This window comes from Moschus berezovskii, chromosome 8 (genome assembly GCF_049115385.1).
Source record: "Moschus berezovskii isolate FMDL1 chromosome 8, NW_MosBer_1.0, whole genome shotgun sequence".
Classification (NCBI taxonomy): Eukaryota; Metazoa; Chordata; class Mammalia; order Artiodactyla; family Moschidae; genus Moschus; species Moschus berezovskii.
In genome coordinates, this window is record NC_142467.1 from 69,519,713 (window position 1) to 69,534,772 (window position 15,060).

Genomic DNA, 15,060 nt, shown 5'->3' on the forward strand with positions numbered 1-15,060 from the left:
TTTTACTATTAAAAGTCAAAATAGAGTAGCTATGGTTCAGACATCCTGGGAAATAGCTATTTCCCAGATATCCTGAAAAATGATATTATGGGTGTGATTTCAGATTAGACGCTGTAACTTAATGTAGAACTTAATGTTCCTGTAATGCATTTTTGCTTCTGTACTTTGCTTGCTGCTCATAGAACTAAAGATCCCTGGATCAAACTCTACCCACGGAGGAAGATTCCTCCGTTTGAACAACAGAAAAGGGGGGAGATGTTAGGAGCCCTAACATCTGAGTAGCCAGGATAGGCCTGAGACCTTGCTTAGGCCTAAGTTTTGATTTCCTGGAGAGAGGGTGGAGGCTAAGTCCACAGAAACTCCTCCCTAAGAAGATCCCAACGGCGCCAAAAAGAAACTCCTCCCTAGAAAAGTCCCGCCGGCACCAAAAGTCGAGCCAATCAGAGTAAAAATGGAAATCCCCCAGAAAAACCCCGCGCGCGTATAAACTGGCCAATGAGCTTCCGTGCATGCATGAACTGGCCAATGAGCTTCTGCCAGCTTGATCTTTTGAACAGAAATAGGTGCTTATGTAACCTGAGATTATAAAAACCGCTGTGACCTGGGCTCGGGGCTCTTGTCCCACTCCACTGCGCTGGAGGAGGCATGAGCCCTACCTCGAGCTAGAAATAAACCCCATTCTTGCTTTTGCATTGCTGCGAGTGTCTTATTCTACCAGTATGGGGGGACCGGACTCAGGGCATAACAATCCATTACAAATAGGCCCCACAGGCATTTTGAAAAAAACAATCAAAGGCAACTGTTGGAACAGTTGTGACTGCCAAAAGCAATATATACTATTTGGGCAAAAATTGGTTAACCAAAAGGCTTAAAAAGAAAACTTGGGGAATGAGATATCTACACTGGACTCTGAAAAGCTTTCACACAGTCCTGGGATTCTTGAAGGCTGTGTGCTTTCACAGGATTGTGTACACTGCCAGAGATGTGTGCTTACTCAGGAATACCTGAGAAGCTCTAAGCACTCACTTCTGGTTAACAAGGAGGCTCAACACAAGCTGGAAGTGGAGGCCGAGGTGAAACTGCACACTGCCTGACTGAATGCTGAAGACAGGTCCCAACATGCAAACTGAGGTCCACAACAGAGACGGGGAGACTTACTGGGTATAGGCTGAGGGAAGAGGGAAAATGAGTTGTTGTTCAACTGATACAGAGTTTCAGTTCTACAGATCTTTTGCATAACCATGTGAACATATTTAACACTACTGAACTATATATACTTAAAAACAGTGAAGATAGTAAATTTTATGTGTTTTACATTTGTTATTTTATAAAAACATAATTGTCTGGTACTCAATGACGCCTTAAGACCAAATCATTTTCATTGTTCATTAGAAGAACTTCGATGTTATACATGTTTCCACACTCTGCTACACTGTTTTTTGTTAATTTTGTCCAGCTTCTTAACAACTGGAAGGATCTTGAAATGTCATTCAGAATAACCAGAACAACTTTCTTTTTTTTTATACAGCATAGGAAACAATTTATTGGTGGTAGAAATCAACTCCAGCAAAAGTCTACAGCAATGGGGAACAAAACCTGACCCCCTCCCTCCCTTGACATTTACAATCTAAGGAAAAGTGAAGGTTGGGTAAGAAGCAGAGAGCAGCCACTCAGCATTCAATACAATCACAACCAAACTCCATTCCGTACAGAAAACACCGTGAAGACTCTTATCTAACCAGCAGGCTACCCCTCCCGGCGTCTCATTAAAAGTTATGAGGCAGGAGTTTAGTTCATGCCTGCAAGTCATTCTTCATCTTGATTTCCGTTTCAACAAGAAGTTCTGAGGGTGTTTCAACATCCCCAAGGGAAGGAAGTAGAGCAGGCATCCACATCCAGCTCTGCGGAGAAGGGACCTCATGTTTAGGGCTGAGCGGCATCTGAGGCAGAAAGAGGGCTGTGTCTCTGAGAGGCCCCAGAGCCTGCAGTCAGAAAATGCCCTTTGACTTGCAAGCTGGATATGAAAGCTGTGGATGGAGGAGACGAGGGGCCATGAGGTCATTCCTTTTTTACGCAGCCTCTTTTCCTGACCATTACCACGCTTTTCATCTCCGCAGGCCATGGCTGAGGTTCAAATTCAGCCTCCTAAAACAGGGCCACGGTGGTAATGGAAAAAGCATCATCACTTGTAAAACTTGGAAAATGTGGCATGAGGTTTCTGTGTGCTTCAGGGAGAGAGAATTAACACAGAGAGAGCAAAAAAAAAAAAAAAAAGAGAACAAAACATCTGCTTTTCATCAGCAAACAGTCAAAGCAAAGGGCAGCAGGGGCTGAGTTCACTAGAGTGTCCCAGAATTTAGAGGTTCTGCATCTGGACTCAGAGCAAAGCTTTCTGATAAACCTTTGAGAAATATATTGAGGATGTCCATGAAATCCACATGGTAAGAATGCAAGTTGTTCCAGAACTTCAGTTGTTTTTTTTAATCGACGGTTCCAACATCATCTAAGGAATATGCCTGTGTAAATCTTCCACTTCCAGCTCCCACAAACTTTCGTGGAGGGGATTATCTGAAAGATCTGTCATCTTCACAGCCTGCAGGCAGGGCTCAGGGCTGCAGGCCTGAACCACTCCCATCACCATCACATACTTTCCTGGGATGAGGCCGGGCCGCCCGCCCGGCACCCGCTCCAGGCCGCGAACCGAGAAGGACCCGCTCTGGTCCCGTAGCCGCGCCTCGCCGCCGCCGGCCTCCACCACAGTGCCCTGCATCCACACGGCCGTCAGCTCCAGCGGCTCGCGGCCCGCCGCCGCCCGCGACAACCGCCTCGAGCCCGGGCCGCCCTCCGCGTCGCGCCGCAGCTGCTCCGCCAGCACTTTGAGCAGCGGCGACAGAGGCAGCCTCACGGCTGTGGGGCCGCTGCCGGGCAAAGAATCCGTGGGCGCCGCCATCCAGAACAACTTTCATATCCTTTCTAGTTAAAAGATTCGTGAATGGTTCTGCTAGAGTAGACAAGGCAGACTGTTCAAGTGCTGTTCAAGTTCAAGCACTGTTCAAGTGCTTCCCTACTTGTGGGATTGGTGACGAACCATAGTTTCATTTTGTACCCTAAATTCCTTTGGGAATATGCCAACAAGGAATGTCATCTGGCCTTGACTGCCAGTTGTGATACTTGGTATTGTCTACATAGATTCTACTGTATTAGTTCTGGCATCATTCAGTGGCCTGGAATAGTCTGCACATGTTCCTACATCAATTACAACTTGAGACTATCCATCAGTCTCAGCAGCAATTTTTCCTTTAACTCTTAAGAAACTGTTAGTCACTTAGTTGTGTGTGACTCTGCGACCCCAGGAACTATAGCTTGCCATGTTCCTCTGCCCGTGGAATTCTCCAGGCAAGAATACTGGAGTGGGTAGCCATTCCCTGCTCCAGGGGAGCTTCCCGACCCAGGGATTGAAGCCGGGTCTCCTGCATTGCAGGCAGATTTTTTCCCATCTGAGCCACCACAGAAGTCACAATTGGCCATTCTGTAGCTTCTGGAAGCTTTACAAACTGTTCTTACAACCATTCAATTAATTCAGTTGGATGATTAGTTAGGTAAAAAATACCTGGTAAGTAAATGCTAAAATTTCAGGATCATCATGATGCAAGAGACGAAAACTGAAAAGTAAAATTTGATCAACAAACTTCTTAAGGCAAATGCTTTTAAGTGTCCAGGCTAGATTCCTAAAGATGTGCCAAAGGTATAAACATTTTTTAACATCTACTTTGAAAGCATTTCAAACCTACAAAAGTTCCAGTGGTACTAGATAGCTAGCTCCTATTACCTATCTTCCGCAGATGTTGACATCCTGCATAACCATGGTACAATTGTCAAAGGCAGGAAATGATTATTTATAAAATGGTGTAACTTCAGCCCTTATTCAAGTTTCATCAGTTGCCCCACTAAACCTTTTTTGTGGAACCTGGCCAGTATCACACATTGCATTTGTAATACTTCATTAGTCTCATCTAATCTTGGACAGATTCTCCTTTTCATTTTCTTTTACAGCCTCAACACTTTCAAAATGTATTGGCCAACTGTTCTGTGAAATGTCCCTCAATTTGGGCCTGTCTTGTGTTTTCTCATGATTTAGAATTCAGGTTGTATCTTCTGGGCAGGAATATCACAGCATACCTACCATGTCTGAGGTGAGGTGGGTAGCACAGGACATCTATATCTCAGCACTAGTAGTATTAACTTTGTTTGGTTGTGGTGGTGTGCCTGATTTTCCCACTAAGTGGTTACTATTTATTCCCTCTGGAAATCTTGTAAGGAAATTCTTTGCCCTAAGGTTAGCATCTATGGACAGTTATTGCCTGCAAAATTACTGCTGTGACATTTGCCAAATAGCAGTATTTTATTTCCATCCTCCCTTCTCCATTGGTTTGTTGGGATTCTACTGAAAGAAGGATCTGTCCCTTTTCTCCCTTTTATTTACATCACAAGGGACCAGACATTTGCTTTTCTATGGGGATGAATAATTTTTAAGATTTTGGATGGACCTGTTAGATCACCTTCAGGCTGTGCAGATTCATACTGCCTCAGGTACTGCATGAGTCTGTCACCTTTCTATACCCATACCAACAGGAATTATGTACAAATAAATTAATTTGTTTAAAAAAGGATATCTCAGTTCAGTTCAGTTGCTCAGTTGTGTCCGACTCTTCACAACCCCATGGGCTGCAGCACACCAGGCTTCCCTGTCCATCACTTTTGTATCTTCACTGTTCATCTTCCATTTGTTATTTTATATATAAGTGCACATTTTATCCTTGCCACCTATGTGTTTATAAGCTCTTTTTGCACTGAGGATACTACTACAAATGGAATAATGTGAAACATATCTTCTCAATTTCCTCGTGTTTTCCTTTGCTAATGGATATTTTAGTTTTATATGGTTAAATATATTGATATACTTTTTATTTGTGTTATTGTAGCAAGTTCTTTTCCAAATAAAAATACTCAACATGCTCTCTTAGGTTCTTTATTACATCCAAATTTTATATGTATTTCTTATATTCTTCTAGATTATATTCCACTAGGCATTCCAACATAAACTTTTTTCTTTGTTTCAATACTTTCCCCCAAAGTTCAGGAATTTTTAAAGGTAGAATTTAAATCACTAGGGAAATATATTTAACCTTTAATAAATGATGCTGACCATCCTTTTGGGTGAAAAAATTCCCTTCTTCACACTATTTATAAAAATGGATTCCATATGGATATACATGTATTAGGAAAATATTTTTTATCAAGAAAATACAAACTCTATAAATCTAGTCAGCTGGGTAAATAATGGCAGATTATCTATCCCTGGAAAGTTTGCTAGCATTAGATAACAGTGAAATAAATATGATTAAGATATCCTTCATCATATTGATACAACATTGCCTATATCAGATTAGTATAACAGATAGCATATACTATAAAATCTTTTTACTGTTCACAAGTTTCTCTAAGGTAGAAGAAACTTGGTTACATTCAGTTGTCCTTACCAGACAGCTATACCCCAAAGGAAGACTTTTATTTGAATAAAAAGGGCCCATAAGTTGAAATAAATAGCTGTATAAAATATATCTTTACAAAAATTTATGATTAGTAATATAAATGTTAATGTATATTACATGTAGGCATAATAGAAGATAATTAAAAGGTAACTGTAATGAAAATGGGGGAAAATACAAAACCAAATCAAGGACTCAGGTCTCTTTTTGTCAACACCACACACAAGTGCCCCAAATGCTCTACGTAACTAGCTGTAAACATCTCATTGCAAACCAAATATCCAGAGGGCTCCCTCTGCCCACCAGGCATTACCGGATGTGGTATGCCCTGAAGCACTTGGCATGGACGCCCTTCTGGCACTTCTCGCAGCGGGTGTTGGTCTGTGAGTGGCACAGGGCACACCGGGTCCTCTTGTCCTGGTGGATGATCCAGTGCCCAATCATGTCGAAGCGGCTCTCAGTTTCCAGCCGCCTGCTTCTCCTCCCTTGGGATGACGTGTCTGCATTGCTCTCTAAGTACACACAGGCCACATATCTTCGGAAGGCCAGGAGGTCCACCTGGGCATCATGGCAGCATATCCTATGCAGCTGCCAAGCATTGTTAAGAGCCGCATCAATAACATAACCAATGAAACTTGAGTACCACTTCATACCCCGGATCTTCACCTTGTACTTGGCGATGTTTTGGTCCATTCGGCCAACACCCCCCACCTTCTCCTGGTACAGTCTCAGCAGGGATGGCTGATGAACCTGGGTCTGCATCTTGGCTGCTCCTGAGTGATGGCTCGTCAGCCCCACTGGCTCTATGCCCACAGCATTGGAGCAGATGTTGACCACACTGTTATCGTGCCAGCGGCACACAATGATCTCCTCACTCTCGTCAACTTTGTAATCAAACGAACCCCTCTTCATTTTCTTCAGTTCTTTGGGATCTTTAAGGGGACAACGCTCAGTTCTGTACTCACGAACAGTTCCTGTGGCCTTCACTCCTTTCTTCCTTAAAATGGACATCAATTTGACACTTGTAAAAACCTTGTCAAAAAATATGTGGTATGGCAGACAGCCACGTGTCTGAAGTGCGTCCACAAATTTCAGCACCATACTGCCTCCCAGGTCCAGGCCCCTGTCTGGCTTAGTGAACAGTGTGCCCTGGGAGGGCTCGAACCACACCAGATAGCCCCTGCTGGTTGTCCCACACCAGATCTTGTAGCCCAGCCGCACAGGCTTCCCCGCAGACAGCTGCTTAGACCCCCGGTGTCCAAAGTATTCACACATGGATTCGCCAAAGCTATAGAACTCTTCCAAGGGTGCATGCTTCCGGAAATTGTAGTTCATGCGTACGATGAGAGGCCTGACCTTGGCAAACCTATCACTTTCATCAAGCTCGTTGTTATCTGCAAAGTGCAGGTATGAGAAGATCAGTTCAAATCTGTCCCTTCGAATTGCATCAGCCACAAGATGATGATGTGAGTCAGGAGATGTTTCCCAAAACATCCTTCTCCTTGGATAAGAGATATATCCACTTAAAATCAAAATGCCCAAGACACACTTCAATTCCTGGGCTGTGAGACCCAGGTTGACATTTTTCTGCCTAGCATAACGATTGGTTTCATTAACAATAAAATTAATCGTTCCTTCATCAAAAAACAGTTCAAAGAGACCTACAGGACTCAGTTCCTGGCTTTTGAGATCTTCCATATGAGGATCTGTTGCTGTCCAACTGCTGAAGTCCGGGCGGATATCTCTTTTGGTCCAAACACGTTGAGGTTCCACTACTGCCTTCCACTTTTTTGTGGCTGGCTGCAGCTGCAGGTCATCCTCCTCCTCCTCCCCAGTGCCAGAGTCCTCAGGGACCACAAAAGCATGCAGCACATTACCGGGCACGTGGGTTCCCCGCTGGCTATCTTCATCACCTGAGTCTTCATCAGTGAAGTCCCCTGCAGCATTTTTAGGCGGTGCAATGAAGATCTCCTCCCTACTGTGGCCAGATTCCTCCTCTTCCAGAGCATTCAGAACCTCAAGTAACTTCACAGACTTCAGCTTTGAGCTGGTACTTCTCCCAGTAGAGAGGCCACTGCAATGACAGGAAACAATGAAGAGAGGCCATGCAGGAAAGCTAGTGTTTCAGCAGAAAACTCCACCAACCCAAGAGGGGGGCACTCCCACTGTAACAGCATCTCAGATCCAATAACAAAAGCAACATGCCAGATAAGTCAATGTTCCAGACAAACACAGATTACTCTTCTAATCTGTGTTTTAATAAAGGGAGGCATTCTAAAGAGGTATTCCATACTTCCTTTCCTTCTTCAAGTCTTTGAATAGAGGATTTCCTCTAGTGATGAGTCCAGATACCACTGTCATCACCTGGTTAACAGTAACTGCCAATGGGAAGGCTGGGCTGCTGAAATGACCTCCACTGATGTCCCTTGACTCAGTGACCTGAGCAGCCCTGCTTTTGTGCTTCTGCCTTACCTCTCTCTTCCCTTGTTCTTACTCACTTGACAAATAAGTTTCCTCACTTCCCAAATTCTCATTCTCCCTACCCAAACTCTCACTACCCAAATTCAAGACCTAGCCAGATTCAGACAGATTTTCACATGGCTCCCTCAACATCTGCGATCCTACTGCATGCTGCCTGCCAAATGGATTTGGAAACATGGAAACCCCTGCTATTCTAATTCGGCCTGTCCATGTGGGAACCAAATACAAGAGATGTTTGTATTTAGTGCTGCTCAGGGACTGCAGTGGGCACACTCCACTCCCTGACCTGCATAGCACTTGTTTCCAAATGAAGGAAACAAATGACATATCAACAAGCAAGTAGCTATACAGGATGGCATCAGGCAGTGATGAGGGCCATCCTGAATAAGGGACAGAGAATACAGCAAAGGAATAGGGCTGGGGTGCTACTTTAGACAGATGATGAGGGAAGGCTTACAGGGCAGACAGACTGGAAAGGTGAAGGAGTGAGCCTTGCAGACAGATGGAGACAGGGTATCCCAGATGGAGAGAAAGAACTGCACGTACAGGTACAAGGCCCTGTGGTCAAAGGGACTCGACATCTACGGACAGCAAGGAGGTTAGTGACACTGCAGAACATATGAGAGGAGAAGAGTAGAGCAGAGGTAGCTAGGTCCGGGCCAAGGCTCCACAGGGTTCCAGAGTCCTGATGAGGACTTCTAGGTTATCAGAGGAAGTCCAGGGGTATGGAGCAGGACAGTGAGTGGTCAATACATCACTGTGGCTATAAGAATAGACTGGACTTGAGAAGATGGGCACGCTGATGTCCTATTCCCTGGCTACTGCAGGAGAAAAGCCACACACCAGAGGGAAGATACAGACTTTACCATGAAGGCTATTTCTCTGCAGGCCTGCCCTATAGTTTTGGAGATTAGGTTGCATTAGAGACTCCAACCTAACTTTCAGGGCATTGGCTCCACCAGCCCCCATGCTAGAGGCTAGGGCATAAGACTTCTGACCTCTGGGGAGATGAGGTACACCTCAAGCTCTCTGGCCAGCCAGAAAGGGAGAGGAAACCTGAAGCTCTGCCTCTCCACAGACCTCAAACTAAGACGTGTTCTCAAAGAGCATCAGCCCTTTTCATGCCTCCTCCAGCCACCCATGGCCTATAGCAGCAGATCCAGACCTGTCCAGCCATGGTCTTGGCTAATCTCACCACTCAAGCTGTTGTACACCCACAGGCCCTCAAACACCTTCTCTGCCTGGCTATACACACCCCTATAGTGAGAAAGTCTGCAGGAACTGAGGCAGCCCCACACAGAACCCTCTTGTGTCTTGAAGGATGGGGAAAGCAAATCACATCTTTAGATCAAGTGTGGAACTAGAGCTACATAGCTGCATCCATACTGCACCCCACACACTCCCTTGTCTGCCTTGCCTTTTCTCCTATCTTCCTTTCTCCTCTCCCTCTTTGGTGCTTCACAGATACCAAGTGCTTAGGGTGGCTAGCAGAACTGAGAGCTGAAAATGTGAAAAACTTGGCCTTTCAAAAGCAAGGGGATAAATACAGTTAGCCTAGAATAACACAGGTTTGAACTATGCAAACTAAGAGAAGACTCTTGAGAGTCTCTTGGACCGCAAGGAGATCAAACCAGTACATCCTAAAGGAATTCAGCCCTGAATATTCAGTGGAAGGACTGATGCTGAAGCTGAAGCTCCAGTACTTTGGCTACCTGATGTGAAGAACTGACTCACTGGAAAAGACCCTGATGCTGGGAAAGATTGAGGGCAGGAGGAGAAGGGGATGACAGAGGATGAGCATCACTGACTTGATGGACATGAATCTGAGCAAGTTCCGGGAGTTGGTGATGGACGGGAGGCCTGGCGTGCTGCAGTCCATGGGGTCGCAAAGAGTCAGACATGACTGAGCGACTGAGCTGAACTGAACTATGTGAGTTCACTTATTCATGGATTCTTTTTCAGTAAATATGTACTAGAGTACGACACGATCCTCAGTTGGTTGGAGCCAGCAGGGCAGAGGGCTCCATTATAAAGTTACACACAGATTTGTGAATGTACAGAGGTGAGCCACCCTAGTCCCCATGTGTTGAAGAGGCAACTATACTTGCATAAAGCCTTTCATCAAACATTACTCCTACCTTGAAGATGAAGCCATGATATACTGGGAACACCAGGTTATCTTTACTTGCAGAGTCCAAGAATCTGTAAGAAAATGGAAGTCAGTTTTAAGAAATCATATGCAAGACAATAGGACCTTCTCTATCATTTGAGGGAAAAAAAAATCTCTAGATTCACTACCAACCAGAGGAAAATGGATCAAGTACACACAGAAAATGACGTGAAGCTGACTAGTCAGAGGAGAAAAGCAGCAGCTCCTTCATCTCACACCTCACAGTAAAACACATTCTGGGGCAGCGTTTCCCAGAGTCAGAACTACTGGCATTGTGTTTGCTGTAGGGGACTCCCCTTCGTATTGTGTGATGTTTAACAGCATCCCAGGCCTCCATTTACTACACACCAGTAGAACAACTGTCCCACTGGCTGTGAAAAACAAAAGGGTTTCTAGACATCACCAAGTGTTCCCTGGTGGGAAGGACTGGAGGTAAAATCTCCCTTGGTTGAAAACTATTGTCCTACATCAGTGCTGCCAATAGAACTTGCCACAATGATAGAAATACTTTGTATCAGTGCCATCCAATATAGTAGGCATGAGACACATGTGAAGATTAAGCACACATATGGCTAGTGTGACTGAGACACTGAATTTTTAATTTTATGTAATTTTTAGTAATTCTAATAGTGAAGTCCTAGGTGTATTAAACACTAATTGAAAAAAAAAAAAGCAAAACTTTAAAACTTTTGAAGTATATTAATGACCACAGCATGGGGAAACCTTTCTTTTAGAAAACACAGAAACTCAAAGGAGGATGGACAATTTTAACTATATCAAACTTCCAACAAATCTGTAGTAGGTTGTTTTTGAAATGTGGTGTTGGAGAAGACTCTTGAGAGACCCTTGGACTGCAAGGAGATCCAACCAGTCCATACTAAAGGAAATCAACCCTGAATACTCACTGGAAGGACTGATGCTGAAGCTGAAGCTCCAGTACTTTGGCCACCCGATATGAAGAACTGTCTCATTGGAAAAGACCCTGATGCTAAGAAAGATTGAAGGCAGGAGGAGAAGGGGACGATAGAGGACAGGATGGTTGGATGGCATCACCGACTCAATGGACATGAGTTTGAGCAAGCTCCGGGAGATGGTGAAGGACAGGGAAGCCTGGTGTGCTGCAGTCCATGGGGTTGCAAAGATTCGGACATGACTGAGTGACTGAACTGACTGATCCCTGGAAGCCAACACAGTTCCTGGCATGTAACAGGCACACAGTAAATACTTTCTGAACTGAACAACTTCTGCTGCAGAGCAAATGGCCATACTGTAGGGCATTCTCCCAATTCTATAGCAGGCTTTCATTTTCATTTTAACTTTTTGGCTTTAAGACAGCTATTTAGTAAAGTACTAAGGAACTCAATACTTAATTCACCCTAACAAAAATGCATTCCTAAAGATTCTCTAAAACTTTGCATAGGAAACATCTAGCAATGGAGAGCCAACTGATAGAGTGTACTCAAAAAAGAACAAAAGGGATAGCTAGGCAGAAAGGTTAGGAAAAGCCATTTCTCTCTTTCAGTGGTCCTCTGGCTGTGCTCCTCAGTCCCTCCATCCCCTACTGTATGGCCCTTCCATCCTTATTGCCCTTCTTGACAGAACCACCAGAGGAACTGGACAAGAGTAAACAGTGCCTCTGCAGGCTAAGCAAATTCCCAATGGGAATGATTTCCAGAAAGAGGTTGTTGGGCAGCCATATAAAGCAGCCCTTAATTTCTTCACTCCTTTAGCAAACATCAGAAGTGCCTACTAGACACCTAAGCATGTATAAAATCACTACTCTAACAAGGCTACCAAAAAGAAGAGATAGGAGAGATTAAGAGCTACAAAACAGGACTTAGATCTAGTCAGGAAAGTCACAAAACTTCTTTCTAAGGAAAGGATAATTAGACCTCCCCTAGGAAAGAGACCCTCCAAAAGAGTAGAAATTCCCCGAGGAGGCAGAGAACAGCATCCCAAGCAGAAGAAACAGCAAACAAGCGGGAAAGCAAAGACAATTATGACAGGGTAGAGAACCCAAGGGAGAGGGTATACAAAGAGACTGGATCAGTTATGCCACGTCTTGAAGGCACTGTTTAAAGACTTATCTCTAATGTAAAGCAAAGGGAAATCAAAAAAGGTTATAGGCAGAGCATGACACAGTTGGGTTTACATTTTAATAAGTTTATTCTGACTGTGGTATGGACAATTGAGTGAGGGCACCAAAGCAGACGTAGGGAGATAAGAGAGATCATCAGATGGTGGTGCTTATGGCAAAAAGTGGGCCAGCCCAAGTAGGATTCAAAAAGTAAACCAACAAGTTTGGATGATTGACGGGGAGGGAGAGGGCTGATCAGGGAGGCCTCCCAGAGTTAAGGCTTAGTGGCTAGGGTAGGGTGGTGCCATTCACAGAGGCCAGGAGCACAAGAACGGCATGAGATGTGGGTGATTTGGAGCTGTGTCTTGCACATATTGGGATGGAAATGCTTTTGAGATAACCCAGAAAGGTACTGAAAGGCCACAGTCCCTCTGGGTCTGAGAAATGGCCTGGGTGGTCATGTATGGATGTGAGAGTTGGACTGTGAAGAAAGCTGATCGCCGAAGAATTGATGCTTTTGAACTGTGGTGCTGGAGAAGACTCTTGAGAGTCCCTCGGACTGCAAGGAGATCCAGCCAGTTCATTCTAAAGGAGATCAATCCTGGGTGTTCATTGGAAGGACTGATGCTAAAGCTGAAACTCCAATACTTTGGCCACCTAATGTGATGAGTTGACTCACTGGAAAAGACTCTGATGCTGGGAGGGATTGGGGTCAGGAGGAGACGGGGATGACAGAGAATGAGATGGTTGGATGGCATCACCGACTCAATGGACATGAGTTTGGGTGAACTCTGGGAGTTGGTGATGGACAGGGAGGCCTGGCGTGCTGTGATTCATGGGGTCGCAAAGAGTCGGACACGACTCAGCGACTGAACTGAACTGAAAGTCATAAATGAGTCAGTTTTCTGAGGATTTGTGGAAGCTCCAAAGCCACATGAATCCCTGAAGCCACAGGTGATACCCAGGGAGGAAGCCCACATTGAAAGAGAAGCTGGAAAAGGAGGACATCTTCAGAGATGTCTAAGAGATCTAAAGGCAGGAGGTTGACCTGAGAGATAGAAAAACCAGGAGATGCTGAGTAGTCAAAGGCCAGATGTGTCAAGGCACAGGTGTGCAAAGCTGTGGCTCAGCTGGACATTCTCAGTTGGACATTCCCAGAGGCTCAGCTGGACATTCTCAACTGGCTCTGGCATCCAGGAAGAAAAGGCTCTTTGATTTGAGATCTGATGTTCCTAGGGAGATTCTGAACGATCTTGGAGGTGAGAGGACCTCTAGTGCTTAAAATATTAAAATTTCCAGTGAGAAAGGACAACTAAATGGAACTAAATCCTGACTTGGATCCTATACCATAAAAAGGAAATGGTTGAGATGAGCAAAAAATTCTGAACAAGGCCTGTAGACCTTTGGTGTCCTGCTTTCGCTAACTGCTCTCTTAAGTAAGATGTTAACATTTGGGGAACCCAGGTGACTCGAATGTCGGGATTCTTTGTTATTAGTTTTCAAACTTTTCTTAGTTTTTAAAGTTATTTAGAAAAAACAATTTTTAATAAGACATTTTATAAACGTAAATGCCTCAAAGTTAATCCAGGTGCAAAACGGCTCAAGAATGGCCTTTGTGAGATACAGGGGCCCTCCTTCTCGTACTCATCTCAATGCTAAACAAAAAAGGGGAAGAGAGGAAAACAAAGATGCTATGCAACCTCAGCGATCCCAGAAGCAGGCAGAAACTGTGGAAACGCCAAAAGCGCCCTTCACACAGCGTATCCCCACGCAGAACCCCCTCTCTCCCTAAAGGGCAAGGCCTCTAAGCCCGCCCGATCCCGCCGACCCCGCCCACAGATGTCCACCCGCTCCGCCCCCAGCGTCAGCCCGCCCACAGCCCCAGCTCCGCCCACAGCATTCCTTCCCACCCCAGGCCGGCCTTGCCCTGCCCCCGATCCCGCCCAAGGGCCCTGGCCACTCGTCCCTTGGTACATCACGCGTTAGCGGGCCCCGGCTACGCCCACAGTTCGGCCGAGCTCAAAGGCTCCCACCCCCACGCTCGCTCCGCCCCAGTTGACCCCGCCCCAGTGCCGGCCCCGCCTCCCGCCCCGCAGCGGGGACCCCCTCGAACGGCTCTCTGAACTCGAAGCCCGGAGGTCCGTTGTGCCTGTACCAGTCACACCTACTCACCGTCCGCCCGCGGCAGCGAGCCCCAACGCATGGGGCACCGTTGAGAAAAAACATCGCTACGGTCCGCCGCTCCCACATCCAAGAGGGGTCTAGTCGGCCGTGCAAGCGGGGCGACCTCCACCTGCGATGAACAGACTGGAGCCTCGTGGTTCGTGCCAGGTACCACTCGTAGCGCAGAGCCTAGAGCGCCTTGGCGCTGCTGGCGTCGGCCGTCGCGGCAGCGCAACGTCCGGCATGAGAAAGCTCCACTCGCCTTCGGCCCGCCTTCCGCTCCCCGCCCAGGACACACCCCTGCTTAGACACGCCCCCGATCCCAGCATCCAACGAGACTTTGGGGCTTCCGTGATGCTTCGGGGAAACCCGGAAGTGCCTCAGAAGCCGTGGCCAGGGCGGTGAAATGTACTAGGCCCCTCTTGTACCCTCCACTCGCCCGGTTCCTTTACTTGATAGCCAGGCACTTTCGTATTACTCCCGGAGGCACGAAACCTTTTTTTCTCTCTAGGTGAGTGGTTCTCCAATGATTCAACCACAGCTTCGCTTGGGAACATGATAGAAATGCATATTCTGGGGCCCCATCCCAGAAATACCTAATCAGAAATTCTGAGGCTTGG

The 15,060-nt window shown here is 45.9% G+C and overlaps 1 protein-coding gene and 1 pseudogene across 1 annotated transcript; both read right to left on the bottom strand.

The window, feature by feature from the left end:
- Nucleotides 1–1,532: 1,532 nt before the first annotated feature.
- On the bottom strand, nucleotides 1,533–3,588 carry LOC129559273 (recQ-mediated genome instability protein 2 pseudogene; annotated as a pseudogene).
- A 200-nt stretch (nucleotides 3,589–3,788) lies between these two features.
- On the bottom strand, nucleotides 3,789–14,723 carry PGBD2 (piggyBac transposable element derived 2). Its single transcript, XM_055430855.2, has 3 exons — nucleotides 14,450–14,723; nucleotides 10,169–10,232; nucleotides 3,789–7,623 (listed from the first exon to the last, which is right to left on the bottom strand). The coding sequence occupies exons 1-3, from the start codon at nucleotides 14,478–14,480 to the stop codon at nucleotides 5,859–5,861; spliced, it is 1,860 nt and encodes a 619-aa protein (XP_055286830.1). The 5' UTR covers nucleotides 14,481–14,723; the 3' UTR covers nucleotides 3,789–5,858.
- Nucleotides 14,724–15,060: the final 337 nt, after the last annotated feature.

Excerpts from the sequence above, each read along its gene's own strand:
- PGBD2 (XM_055430855.2), bottom strand. The coding sequence starts at position 14,480 with ATGCGTTGGGGCTCGCTGCCGCGGGCGGACG. Across the intron at positions 10,233-14,449 it reads CTCGCTGCCGCGGGCGGACG|ATTCTTGGACTCTGCAAGTA; the intron begins GTGAGTAGGTGT and ends ATTTTCTTACAG. Across the intron at positions 7,624-10,168 it reads ATCATGGCTTCATCTTCAAG|TGGCCTCTCTACTGGGAGAA; the intron begins GTAGGAGTAATG and ends CTGTCATTGCAG.